The following is a 14,245-nucleotide window of genomic DNA, read 5'->3' on the forward strand; positions in this document are numbered from 1 at the left end:
TTTGTGGTTGTAATGTGACAAAATATGGAAAAGTTCAAGGGGTATGAATACTTTTGCAAACCACTGTATATCTGCCTATTTCTCCACATTCAACTTTTAGACTTAATCCTCGTTTCGATGTGATGGGTCACAAATAATAAAAGACTCACCATTCGATCATCAGGAGCCGATTTAAACAGTCTTCCCCACATGCAAGCACTCCTTTAGCGCGATCTTCTCGTGAAAGAACTGGGCACTCACATTGCATCCTCTTGATATCTCGATGGGATTTACTTTTCTTCCTACAAATAAGTTTTAAACAAAAAATGTTCAGAATTCAAGCCACAATGTACCAATATAGTTTATAATGACAATAAACCATGTTATGTTTGTACATAACACTGGACACTTTACCTCTCGGTCAAGTAGAGGTTCTCCTCAATTAAGTCAAAGTAAGGAGGCATCTTTTTAGTCTTGGAAAACTCCTTCCATCTGCTGGCGTCTTGAAAGTCCCGCAGAGTGAGCAACGGCCTGCGCACGTCAGCTTTTCCTGAAGTTCCCTTAGACACAGCAGTATCTCCATGACGCTCCTTTTTGCTTGAGGGTCCAACTTCTGCCTCATTGTCGGAGTCCGACTCAATCTCTGGCCGCCGTTTCTTGGGAGGACCTCTGCCTCTGTGGGGTCTCGAGCTGCTCTCTCGAGGGGGTTCGGGTACAGTAGGACCCCTGCTGTTGCTGCTTATTTCGTGACCTTGCACAAAGCTCCATGACCCCGGAGTGTTAAACGTACCGCATTCAACTGCCAATTTACTAAGATTTACCAATGATTTGTCCTCGCTGTAGTCCTCATGATCATTCGTGAGGGAATCCGGGTGGATTTCACTAAACGGGTCTTGATCCCGTTGGTGGAGGTAGAGTATCGTATTACTTTGCGTGTTCGGGGATTGGTATGTAGAGGAAGCAATGCTCAGTCTGTGCTCTTGCTCTTTGCAAACGACCCCTGTTGGTTTAGTGTTTGTTAATTGTAGCCCGTGGCTGCTGTCAGGCTGCTGGCACGTACTAGTGGGTTGTTCTGGTTGAGAAAAGTCCCAGCTCAGACCGAGAACATTCTTGTCACCGACATTGTCTGATTTGGAGAAATCACCATGCTGGTAATGCAAGTTTATCTGGTTACCTTGGCTCCTTATGTCATGCTGTACTAGCCTTYGTTCGCACTGTTTGGAATTATCGAGCGAGTGAGAAGAATGTGTTGCACTGGTATGAGGCTGGGTGCTGACAGAGCTGGAACCCTCAGAATGACTGGTGCTGTCAATCGTATTGCTCTGGGACTGACACAACACACTGCTGTTGAGTGATTCACCTAAACTTGTCCTAGGTGTGGGTTGTGTTTGCTGTGAGCTAACTTGGTTTGGGACATCTTTTATATGTACATTGGCTGTTCCGTGAGTCTCAGGATGGTGGGAAGTAATTTCAGGAGTGTGTGGAGAATCATCCTTGATATCTACTTCCTTTGCCAGAGAAGAATGCTTTGGTACCACAACCACAGAGTGAAACTGTTTGATAGCCTTGTCACAGTCCGAATCATATGCCGAGTTGTCACTGTCGCTGGCATCACTGGGTGTTGCTAATGCATCCTGGGTGACTGGGGGTGTTTTACTAAGTTTGCTCCAGCATATGTCCTCCCTGGATTTGCTTTCATCAGTGTCACTGCTCTGGTTTTGTGCATCTGCAGCGGAGTCGATCTGTGATATGCGCAGAGGCTCATCTGTGTTCAGTGGTTGACAAGCAGAAAGCTCTAAGTCACAGTGGTCAGTGCTGGTGCTTGCATGCAAAGGCTCACTTTGGTCATTGTTCCTACAGGTCACGGGTATGCTGTCCAAGCAGACTTCTTGCTTAGACATCACTGTCTGGTTTATTGGTTCGGAATGTGTTGAATCTCCTGGCTGTATATTATCATTACTGTTGGGCTCTTGTTGGCTGTTGTCGGTAGAAATGTCTATTTTTTTAAAGGATATTACTTTTATCATCGCAAGCTTACTTTCTGCATACTCACCTTTGCTCAAACTATCACTTTCACACGTGTCTTGCCCAACAATGTCCCACCGAGACTTCCTGGTTGCACAGCTACTCTTTTTAACATCATCTTTATTTTGCTGTCCTTTCATTGGCTGATTTTCAGTTTCAAGACACAATGAATCTGATGTGGGTGACACACTTGTGTCCAATTGCTTCGCAAGACACAAAATGTTTTTTGGCTCAACAAATTCTGGTTTAGTGTTTTGCTGGACATCAGGTGTAACAGGTATATCTAGTGTATCCAGAGGGGATTTGGACACAAACTGACAGTCTGGAGCATTTTCTTTTTTGCAAATCAAACTATCATCGAGTTCACCTGAATTTGTGCTAGCATTACTCAAGTTCACATGTGGTTGATCATTTGAGAAAAAACTACCATTCACATTATTCAAATCTTCCACACTGTCACATTTCAGGTTGTCACTTGAGGATGAAGCTGAGGTATTTTTATTTTCCATTTCAAGTCCTGATTCCATTTCTTTCTCTGTCTCGGATAAAGTCTCTAGCAAACTCTCGTCGGCGGGCATTGCTGTCTCCTTACCATCCTGATCACTCTGTTCATTTCTGCCTTGCTGTGAATCAGACTTTTCTCTTTCACTCTGAGAACTCGATTCTGTGCTGGTTTCGCTTGTCGGAGGTTTGTCAGGACTCTGAAATATATCAATTGATTGTCTATCGTGTCTCGGGGATTTTGCAGACGATTTAGAGGGGGTTTTCTCTTTTGAATCCGGCCTTCTGGTTTTCTCTTGGGAGTCTTTACACTTCTCAGAAGAGCCCACGGTTTTGTCAGACGATTGCGATTTTGACTTATTATCTGCCTCAGAGTCACTGGAGTTGCTTTTTCGGTGCTTGTCGTGTGTTTGAGACCGGGTATGTGTACCGGAAGAAGATGATTTGGTGTTGGTCTCGGACTTATTATGACTGCTGGATTTACGATAACTAGAGTCCAAATCAGGAGTGAGCTTGTGTTGGGAATCAGAGTCTGATAAACGCTTTGATGTCCTTTCAGACTTTGAAGTTCTTTTATCATACTCAGAGGAGTGAGGAGACTCTCCAGACTTAGAAGATTTGTCCGATTTTGAGTAGGAAGTTGGTTGTGAGGATTTATTGGAGCTTGAGTAGTTGGACGACCTACTAGAGGCACTTGCTCTCGTCCTTGGTTTCCTGTGGTCATCTTCAGAGTCTGAACTATATCGAGTCCTGTCAGTGTGAGAACGAGAATGTCTTCTCTCTCTGCGTGGAGAACTCCTGTATGATCGTCGATCAGAATCGTGATAGTACGACCTTTCGGAACGAGATACTCTGTCACATCTGGATCTCTCTGATCTGGAGTGAGATGAATTTGTTCGAGATCCTCTAGATCTAGACCGTGATCGTGACTTGGACCTTCTGCGATCCCAGTCTGATCGAGACGAGCGCGACGATGTGTTTCTAGAGTCTCGCTCGGATTTGGAGTAACTAGAAGACCTTTCGTGATTCTCTGAACGCTTAGAGGAATTTTTTTCTCTTTCTCCAACATGTGAGTTAGAGGAAGACCTTTTCAAGTCTTTGCTTCTGCTGTCAGAGTTTGTTTTACTTTTTGAATCATCTGATTTGCGGCTGGAAGACGTACTGGGTAAATCTCCCTCGGTTTCTGAGCAAGGAGGAGCACTATCCGATTGCGACCTGGTTTTCCTTTTGTGCACACCATTATCTTGATCAGTACTGCTGGAACTATCACCATCTTTTCCTGAAGAAACAGAAGACTTCTTTGGGCTAGGGTCTTGCATTGCCTCAGAGGTGTGAGTGGGAACATTTTCAGATGGCCTGATGCTGGTGCCACTCTGAGGCTGGGGCAATGGGAATTCAGAGTCGTTCTTAGCTGCTGACTTTGGTGAAACCATCAATTCAGTAGCATGAAGCTCTTCTGATGTAAAAGGCGCTGGTTTCTCTTCAGTCACAGACGCATTAAGAATCTGCTTCTTAAAATGCATCTTGGCCAAGTTTGTTTTGAGTCTAGTTGGATAGGATTTTTGAGAAAGTGTCTCTGGAGAAGTTGGCACCGAGTTTGTCTGCCTTTGCTCTGTTTTACTGTTTGTACTCTTCCCCCCTTTGTCTGAGGTTGACTGTGACAAGGTGGAGGGAGGTTCAGCGACAGTCGTATCCGGACTGGCAGAAATGAAGAATGAATTATGAAGAGGTTTTTTTGTCTGTGAGAAGGTGAAGGACACTTTCTGACGACCCTGATCTTCCAGATTGACTTTCATCTTGGTCCCTTTTGGCAAGAAATGGTTGGATAACATAACTCTGGGTGACAAACTTTTTATAAGGGCTGATTTGGATAGGCCCTCCACTTTTACCTACAACAGAAGACAAAAATTTTTTTTTAATGCCACCACCAAAACAAAAGCTACTTAAATGTTCAAAGAAAAAAAGCAGGATATTTAAAAGAACGACTTTATCGAATTAACTTACCGAAGCACCACTCCCTTCCTGTCTGCATTTATTTGAAAAAAATCAAGGAAACACGAAAAGAGAAAAAGCAGAAATCAGTTTACAAGGTCCCTATAACACAATATGAATAAGTTAAACATTATTTTAACTTAGAATGATTGAAAGTGAGATGTAACAGGATGAATGGCTGACATGCAACAAAACTAGAGTAGATTCTCCAGCCAAGCAGACCCACATGATATATTCTGTTTGAGTCTTACACTCGGTTTGTTGCACAGTTAAAAGATACAATAAACGTGAATTTTGCTTTTTCTAACCTAAAGATGTGACATAATATGCATGACTTTCTTACACTCCTACGCTAAAGAATTTTACTTGCTGAGTATTGTTTTATAAACCACATATACTCAGAAAGGTTTTGTATATTTCACATTTAAAGCAGACAATAGAAGACATCAGGCATGTGACGTTAAAGGTTTAAATGATATTCAGGTGACAATAGGGACATTTTTACTACCTACATTTTAGGAGCTTTCAATATCAAAGACAACAAAAAAAAGATGAAGTAAAAGATTGTCTAGTTCTGTGAGCGAGCAGGTCTTTTAAAATAAATCAGAACATCAACACTGTGAGACTTTTCATTAGCAGCTGTGAGCTGTTTCAACACATTATATTTTCCATCTTGGATCTTCACTAATTTAAAGTTGAGTATTTTTAATGATGGAAACAACAAATCAAACATCTGAGAACATGATGTGATTGCAAAAACTGGATTTTGGGAATATGTTACAGTGATTACTGCTGTACTTTTCCAATACAGTACCTAAGTCTTATTTAAAAGTGATCTAAATGATTTTAAAGCTGCCTGACTTGATTTAGATCAGCAGTACATACAGTAATAGATCCAAAAAATCATCAGTGCACTCAAATAGATCGCCAATAGGTGAATTTCTAATGTCTCTAAAAATAGCTGCAGTATATAATATTTCAGTGTATCATCAGTTCCCTGGTATGTTTCTGATCTCAAGTGTTGGATCCAGAATCACATTTTTCTATCAAGTTAAACAGCCTATACCCAAACATTTATATCAACAGACCTTAATTCTGTCTCTAAACAGCAGTTAGGCAGAGTTTGTTACGCATCACCATTTAGTCATAATTAAACATTTTGAATTTATTTTATGAAAATTATTTGAATGTTTTGTATTACTCCTAGGTGTACTAAAAAGGTTGTATCTCAGATTGTAAAACTAAGTTCAGTAATGCTTTAAGGTTTTAGCGGTCTGTCAGCATCATAGATTTTGAATAAAATAATCCAAATGCAATTGAGATGCAGCCCTAAAATTGTAACAACAGCTAAAACGTAAAAACTGCTTTAACCTCGATGAACACTGAATCCACAGCTGCCCTTCAGATGCTTTAACAAAAACACAAACAATTTAATTTTAAACATTAAGTCACTTTTATGGCAATACCTGCATGCCACTGTGGCCTCAAGTACAGAAGCTGGGGATGTCACAGAAATAAGATTTTTACTGATTCTTTACATGCTAACATTTAAGCTAATTTGTACTTTCAATTATACGTAACTATCTTGAATAGTTTGATAAATGGAAAATATAAAAACAATCGAGTGACTGTTCAGTTGTTACAGAAACTAAAATAATCTAAACATAAAATAAATGGATGAGTTGCTTTTTTGTTCTCCTACAATAAGAAGGGTTTTCCTAGCACAGGMTTGTGAGTGCAGGACAATAATGAGGCCATTTATCCCCTCAGGAGTTCATTTCTCCTTTTTCTTTTTGACCTTTGAATTTAGTCATCTCTGCAGGGACATTTGGGTTCTAATAAAAGAGCTACAACAAGAATCAAGTTATTACCAGTCTGGATCTGTCATAGCTTTAACCTAATCCTCTTTTAGATTATTACTTGTTTCAAGCAGTAGTTGTGCGATTTCTGTTTTTTCCTCAACACAGCTGTGTCTCTAAGAAGCTGTTTTCTAAGAATTCATATTATATGAATGGATGTTATTGAGAGGAAGTAAACCTAATTAAATGCCCTTGCTTGGCTTTTTTTTTATTTCAAAAACCTGATGTCCAATCCTAGTCCTCAAGGGCCACTATCCTGCCAGTTTAGGGGTTTCTCTGCTCCAACACCTGATTTGAATGACGTTGTTTACAGAGTTGTAGCAGGGAAACAGCTAAACATGCAAGATAGTGGCCCTTGCATCAAGCACTAATAAACTACACACTATGTCACATAAAACACACAAATACACCCTATAAACAGCTGCAGATAAGTATCTAAGAAAGTGAAAACATGTTATGAAAAGTCTATTTGCAAAAAAAAAAAAAAAAAATAGATGTGTTTTATATCTGCCAGAGCTTAACAACTTGGTGTTACAGTGCTCACCTTTGGTCAGTGGAGAAAAAACGCAGTAATTCTTTGGCACTCTTCTTTTATTCAGCATGCCCTTTTTGTTTTTTGTTTTTTTATTCAGACCGGGATAACCATGTTTTATGTTTGGCATAAAACATGTTCCATGGCTCAAAGGGTATCGAGCACGGCTTTGCAAACTACTTTCTTCTTGCGAAACAAGGTTGTGCGCAGGACTTCAGAGCTGCTGTGGAGATGATCTTTTCACGCCCACAGGGTGACGACTCTCTGACCAATCAGCAGGGTGCGGTGATTTCACGTCACAGATCAGTATCAAATCAGCTCTTTTGGACTCTCAGCCAAGGAAATACTAAAGCAAGTACCTGATACAGGGTGCTACCTACAATGGAAAACATATAGAATCTAAGTAAAGGTGAGATGAGTCATACTATGTAATGGTAAAAGGCCATAAAAGATTCTTAGATTTAGTGGAGATTGAGATGAAAACAGTAAACTGTGTCAAGAAAAACGTACACATACTATAGCTTTGGTATAGTATGTGTACCTTGTTTATGTCAGTGCTGTCTAATACCTGATCTCTGACTTCAGTAGAGTGTCCATTGAGAAACTCTCCTAGGATTAGTGGGCCTGAAGAGGCTGCTGGCCAGGGATAGTCCAAATCAAAGAAATGAGCCCTCCAAAGTGATGCCACACCTAACAAAAAGAAAAATAGGTTTGCAATGAACCTCATGCCTTTACCCGTAACAGCTTAAAGAGATAGTTCAGATGTTTTGAAGTACAGAGTATTTTGGGAGTAGACAGCAACCAAAGCAACGTTAGTTTGGGGAAACGAGGAGACGTTCTCAAGGTTGGGTAAAGCTAAGGTCTACCCAGAGGAGGGTCCCATTCAAAAACTACTCAAATTATACCTCTGATAGAAAAGTGTGAGGTTTGAATAACAGCAGTTCTAAGTAGTGTTTCCTCACTGAGAACTTCTCCCCACTTTTCTTAACATCACCGAGTACGGAGGACGTAATGAGACACTGCTTATTTCTACTCCAGAAAATCTGAACTACTCCTTTAAAGCCGCTCTCAGGAAGATTGCACTTTTAACATCTGTAACATTTGACAAAACGTGCTAACATTAATCAGTTAGTGGAGGCATGTCCAACTCCGGTCCTCAAGGGCCGGTCTCCTGCAAGTTTTAGGTTTGTCCCTGCTTCAACACAGCCGATTCAAATASATGATTTACCTTCTCGGTTTGCCATCAAGGTCTGCAGAGGCCCACTTAAAGCACTCCTTAGGTTCAGCTGTGTTGAACCAGGGCAATACCTAAAACATGCAGGACACCGGCCTTTGGGGACCGACTTTGGACACCACGGAGTTAATGTTTATATCACATTATAAATATTATAGAAAGGAAAGCAGAAAAGCGGAAACAGTAGTTTTGATTGTGTGACAATAAAAGATATTTTTGTACTTCTTCTTGTGCCACTCATATTGTGTAGTGATATGTTGTTTCTTCTTGGTGATCCTGGCCTTCCAGAGTCTGCCTTTTTAATCTGTTCCTAAAATCTTTTTGCAAACAGAAGTTCTGGTATTTTGTGGGTCATTTTTGAAGCTTCATTTTTAAAACTTTATCCGATGATGGTGCCTCAGTCTTTTAACCATAACTATGACTTTGTGTCCTTCTAAACACTTCCTCACAGTTAATTTAAGATGGCTCCATGCAGTTTTTTATCCTCCACATCATGTTGACTAATTGTAACAACACTTGCACTTACTTGTATGTCTTAATTATTAACTTTGAATTTTTTTGCTTCATTTAAGGCTGATTTATTTGCATTATAGTATGTTTTACTAGGCCCTATTTTACACCTAAAAACATGCTTAGCTTTAACTTATATGGTACAGGTTTGAAAATATGCACAGAAACTACGGTATGTTTAAAGTACCTATTTAATTGTGCTGGTAGCACACCGCGTCCTACATTCAGCGGTTAAAAAAAAGTTATCGGTTATTGCCATATGTCAATATGCATGCATGGTTATCAGCTTTTGAACAGGCATTCCTTTTCTTTTCCTCTTCCTAGTGTGGTAGTCTGGTAAACTTTAATAATGCTGTTGTTTGAGTAGACAGAAAACAGACAAAAGGTTATGTTCAACAGGTGATTTATATGAGAAGAGGTTTCATTGTTGATAAAAAACAGTATGGAAACATGAATGCAGGGCAAAGAGAGGATGGATCGAAACAACAGAAATGTCAAGACCAAGCTAATGACTTACAGAGGAACAGGCTTTGTGCAAAATGTTTTTTTACGTGAATAACCACTTCAACAGTGACCGCTTTAAACAACAACCAGGACACTAATGGCAGCATGGCCCGTGTGTGTGTGTGTGTGTGTGTGTGTGTGTGTGTGTGTGTGTGTGTGTGTGTGNGTGCGTGCGTGTGTGTATGTGTGTGTGAACAAGAGGGGGTGGATCCAGCCAAAACACGGCCTTTAAAAGGATGAATGCAGCCACTGTGAAATCCAGCATTAAATGAGTTGCAAACATCTCCTCAGTCAAGAATGTGKAAATGGCCATCCTACATCGTATTTGAAAATACAGAATAAGCAGACTGACTGGATTTTAACTAAACTAATCATTTAACACATTTGCCARTGAGAAAGATGCCAGAATAAGCTCGGCTAGCTTGAACGAGCTAGCATAGATGCTTCTCGGAGGCCATATTTTCTAGAAATGTTAGCTTCTGTTGTGTTCAGAATAATGTTAACGACACGTCTGTGAGTGTTAACATAACAAGTGCGACAATTTGGTCGTAGTTCAGCTGGGTGACACGTTTAACTATTTGTTTTGACAAAAAAACTACTCGACGAACAACCGCAGCACCAGGAGCTAGCATTAGCATTGCTAGCAGTCCGGATGCTAACGTGAGTATTTTTGCATTTGTTTTGTCGGTGTTTGACTTAAAACAAAAGCATTAGGACCTAGTGATTATTTTTTTCATACCCACGACAGCTCAGTATCCGATCATTTAAAAAAAACACGAGTAAAACTTTTCTATTTTAAGACCTAGTTTACCCGTACACTGGAATCTGTCTCAGCCGGCTTAGCTTGCAAGCTAGCTAGCTACTGATGTTTTGTTGTGTTCGTGCAATTTCACCAGAGCTAAAGTATCCTTAAATCGGCGTGGTTAACACGATACTCACTGTACTACGTGTTTAAGGTCACAGGGATCCCCCATCCTTAAAAAAAATCGGCAATCGTCCCGTTGTAAAACATCAAGCGCATTCAGACGTCAGATCCATACGGAGCTGTCGGAAATGACCGTCGGCTCTGTGGCTCCAGAGCTGCTGCTGCGCCTGAGCTTCAGCATGGGGCAATGTTGGTCCAAGAGCTGCTAGCATGTGCTCAGGTGGACCGACACAAGGTTTAAAGGAGGAAGGAAGCCGAAAACTCCACACGGTTACTCTGTTTGACCGACCAGTCGCCAATAAAATAGATATTCGGATCCGTTTTCATGTTTTTTGGACATTAATGCGGTTTCGCTCAACTGATTCCAGTGAATCCCAGAGTTGTTGCCGTCTACACAATCACATGACGTGAGGACAGCTGGTGCGAGCATTGGAGAGCCAAACTGTGTTAAAACACAACATATTCCTGCTTTAAAATGTAAACAGTAATATAGAGTCATTGTGAAATAATGGCACTTTGTGTGAAACACTGATATAGAGACAAAAAGAGAAAAAAAGAAAACACCAGAGACACAACCTGGTTGTTTTGATGCCAATCAACAATACAGTTTTAAAGGGAATCGTGGCAAAGTATAAAATCAGATATAAAAAATATCCTGAACTATTGTGCAGTTAGAGAGAATTACTTTACAAGATATATTGACTGGAATTCTCAAATGCAGACCCTCACTCAATGTAAACAAATTACTCCGCTGAATCAGCCATCTGTGTGAGTGAACCAATATGACTGCTTAGTTCAACATTTGGTCTTTTTTTCAGTTACTTTTGCTGTTTCTGGAGGTAAACAAACACAAAGCAGTGTTTACTGTCTTGTCACAAATTCTGCTAACAAAGCAGCCAGTGTTTGATACAGTTTAACATGGAGCAGGTAAATCAAAGATTAAAGCTGTTTCAGGAGTTTGGAGAAAAGATTATTTAAGTTCAAATTAAAGATAAACACTAGAAAACCATCCCTGTGCTGCTTCATGTTTCTGTGACCACAGTTAAAGATGTTTAAATGTTGCTTTTTTGTGTATAACACTGTAAAGCACACCACACAGAGATATCCTGGTATAGTTAAGTATAATGTGTATCTTTCTGTTAGATAAGATAAGATCATCTGTAAGATAAATGTCAGATCAGATCAGCTCAATATAATATTGTGTATTATGTGTAAATTATATGTAAAGTATCTGTATATTGTTAATACTAGAGAGACACGAACAGCCTGAAACAAAATCCTCGTGTGTGTCAACATGCTTGGCCAATAAACCTGATTTTGATTCTGATTTAAAAAGATATAAGATTTAAAGGTCTGTAGCAACACCATCTGTCACATTTKGAGTCATAGTGGGCTTCGTGGAAGAAGGGGAACGCCACTACTGGCAGAAAAGCATTTGGTTGTGTGAAAATTGGCAGTTCAGTTGCAAAAGTGTGACATCAGAAAACATCAGAAAAATCAAAAAAACTTAATGGGTTTAAAAATTTAACCCAAACAGAATATAAAGACAGCTAYGGAGCACTCGTACAGTCTAAATTCAACTTTTCTGCACCATTAGAGACTCCACACAGACAACAAATACATTTAACAGCTAAAAAAGTCGATTCTTTTTACACTCTGCAGCTTGGTTTAAATCTCAGCAAATTGCTTTTACCACATTTAGATGCCTAAATGTGTTGGTTCTGGTGTTTGAAGACACTTCAGAGGAGCACCATCACGGCCTAGAAGATCACCGGAWGCCCACTACCTTCTCTGGAGGAACTGTACAGCTCTCACTGACGCTGTCGCAGGAAAGCCACGGACATCCTGAGTGACCCCACACACCCAGGTCGCACCATGTTCCAACCACTGCCATCAGACAGGACGTACAAACTGGTTCATTTAGCCTCACAGCCATCAGGGCACTGGATGCAACACAACAGCGCAGTGCAAACACATACGGCAACAATACATTCACAAACAACTGCTGTGTACTAACCAGTGTGCAATATGTACAAAATTAACGTGCAATAACTCTGTCAAATGTGAAAGTGCCGTACAGTTATGCCTTCATTTTGTTTATATTTGATCTTTTATTTTTATTTTTACGAGTTTATGTTTCTTCTTTACATCTTGATATTGTAATTTTTTTACTCCTCTATACTTTGTATTCAAACACCACAAGAGAACAACTAATTTTGTTGTACTTGTTACAGTGACAAATATTTATTCTATTCTATTCTATTCTATTCTATTCTATTCTATTCTATTCTACTCTGTATATACGACTCAATAACTTTCTGTGGTAATAAGCTATTGGACAGGTGTACTTAATATAATGGCTGGTGAGTTTATTTATGCAAAATATACAAAAAAAAGTATTTAACAAAATTGTACAGAATTGTTCATAAGTTTATATTTTCTTTTAACTACAGTGAAATGAATGACATCTTCATAAATGAGATGTATGTATCGTTTGTCAAAAAGTTGTCAGTGTAACAAATGTCTTATGTGTTTTAGGCAACTTTTGACTAAGTTTAAATCAAATAAATATAAAATTTTACAAACATATATATTTTTATAAACTTTAATATTAATAGTAAGGACAAAAATGTTGACGTGAAACTGCACGAAATAACTCGAGGTCGCGATGCTTTGACACACCCAGTCCAGTAGGTGGCAGTGTGCACCACCAGAATCTGACTAACAAAGAAGAGTCTGACTGACTGCTGCAAATTTCGACGTGAGGGCACCTGAAGCCACTTTTTTTTTTGGCCGTATTCGTCTATTTTCTCAACTTTGTTCGAGCGTTTGTGTTTGCCATTTGTGTAAGTTTGGCCAGTGTTCGAGAGGCTGTTTTGTAAAATATATATAAAGAAACTAATGTCGCATTCGAGGCCTTACAGCCGCCACCATCGAATGAACTGAAGCTAAAGCTAAATGCTATAGGCCTAGTTAGTCACAAAGCTAACTTTAGCTTAGCTCATTCTTCGACGATGTTTGCTAACAAAAGCTAAGCCACAATAAACGTACTTCGAGCACAGCATGACAATAATTGTCATTTCTGTATATTTTATCATAAATCCAGTTTGATTTCTAGTTGAGCGGCTTTGTGAACCGCAGCGGGGGTCACTGGATTTAATATTCTTTTCGTGCGTTCATTTAGCGTGACGAGCTAACATTTTGGGTCGTCGCTTGCTTAGGGTTTGTGGGCCCTTTATTGAGGAGTGCGGTTGATAAAATGCTTTGTTTGTTGGTATGAAATGTCGGATCGTGTTGACGAGGTTTTGGATTTCTGCAGAGTGATGCAGTGGTTCGGATGCTAAAGCTCATTGTTGAGCCTTGGTCTGGGATGAAACGATGGCAGCGGACATGTTACGGTCCTGTGCTTTGGGAGCWTATGGTTGATTTCGCATTACTGCTTTAATTTTCTTGATGCAGATGCTGTAGTGTAAACTGGAAAGCTTGCAGAAATGCAGTTGATTTTTGTCATCGAAAGGAGAAATTACTCATGTTACTCTTATTTAAAATGGGTGATTGGTAAGTGAAAAAACAAAAACAAACTCAAGGAACCCAGCCCTGTGGAGTCCACTTTGTGGTGAGGTGAGAACAATCTGGAAACGTTGGTGGAGGAACCGGTGGGATGGATTATTTTCTTTTCCAGCAGAAACAGTGTTTCCCTTATGGAGGATATTTGATACAAACTGGGAGAAAAGCTGTCCTTCAGATGTACCAAAAATGGAGAGATGTTATTCAACTTGAAACTCATCCTTTAATATAGAAGTTTAAAATCTTTGTCTTTGGTTGTGAAAGTGTTTTGTTGTACCTGAAGATGATTGGATTGTGTCTTCAGTTTGGTAAATTAATGAGCAGCTACTAGGTTTGTGTTGGTGTAGTAGAATTTGTTGTGTAGACATGCACCATTTGAAGCTTTTGTTAAACAATTGACAACATAAAATAACATAAAGCTCTTAGATTTTAGCAATTGTTGCTTTAGTCGTTCATATATTTCCAAGAATATATGCAAAAAAATTCTGATAATTTGTACAAAATGTACATTTTATAGCAAACTTTTTATCTTCTGACCCACAAACTATCTATGGCAAAAACTTTTGACCCCAAATATTACTGGTCTGAGTACATGAACTTCGTTAATAACCCTAAAA

General features: G+C 39.5%; 2 protein-coding genes across 2 annotated transcripts in view; one reads left to right on the forward strand and one right to left on the reverse strand.

Moving 5' to 3' along the window:
* The window catches only part of LOC106534862 (histone-lysine N-methyltransferase SETD2), an 18,841-nt gene extending 8,381 nt beyond the window's left edge, over window positions 1–10,460 (reverse strand). Inside the window, exons 1-4 of the mRNA XM_014031631.1 lie at window positions 10,076–10,460; window positions 4,510–4,531; window positions 394–4,394; window positions 150–281 (exon numbers count right to left, since the gene is read on the reverse strand). Coding sequence (XP_013887085.1) covers window positions 150–281; window positions 394–4,394; window positions 4,510–4,531; window positions 10,076–10,110 — 4,190 coding nt within the window. The 5' untranslated portion in view covers window positions 10,111–10,460. The remainder of the gene's footprint in view (window positions 1–149; window positions 282–393; window positions 4,395–4,509; window positions 4,532–10,075) is intronic.
* Window positions 9,433–14,245, forward strand: part of rbm12bb (RNA binding motif protein 12Bb) — a gene marked incomplete at its 3' end in the record, with an annotated part of 10,205 nt that continues 5,392 nt past the window's right edge. Inside the window, 1 exon segment of the mRNA XM_014031633.1 lies at window positions 9,433–9,796. Within this exon segment, the coding sequence (XP_013887087.1) occupies window positions 9,789–9,796 (8 nt within the window).

The sequence above is a fragment of the Austrofundulus limnaeus genome, unplaced genomic scaffold, assembly GCF_001266775.1.
Source record: "Austrofundulus limnaeus strain Quisiro unplaced genomic scaffold, Austrofundulus_limnaeus-1.0 Scaffold1290, whole genome shotgun sequence".
NCBI classification, from domain to species: Eukaryota; Metazoa; Chordata; class Actinopteri; order Cyprinodontiformes; family Rivulidae; genus Austrofundulus; species Austrofundulus limnaeus.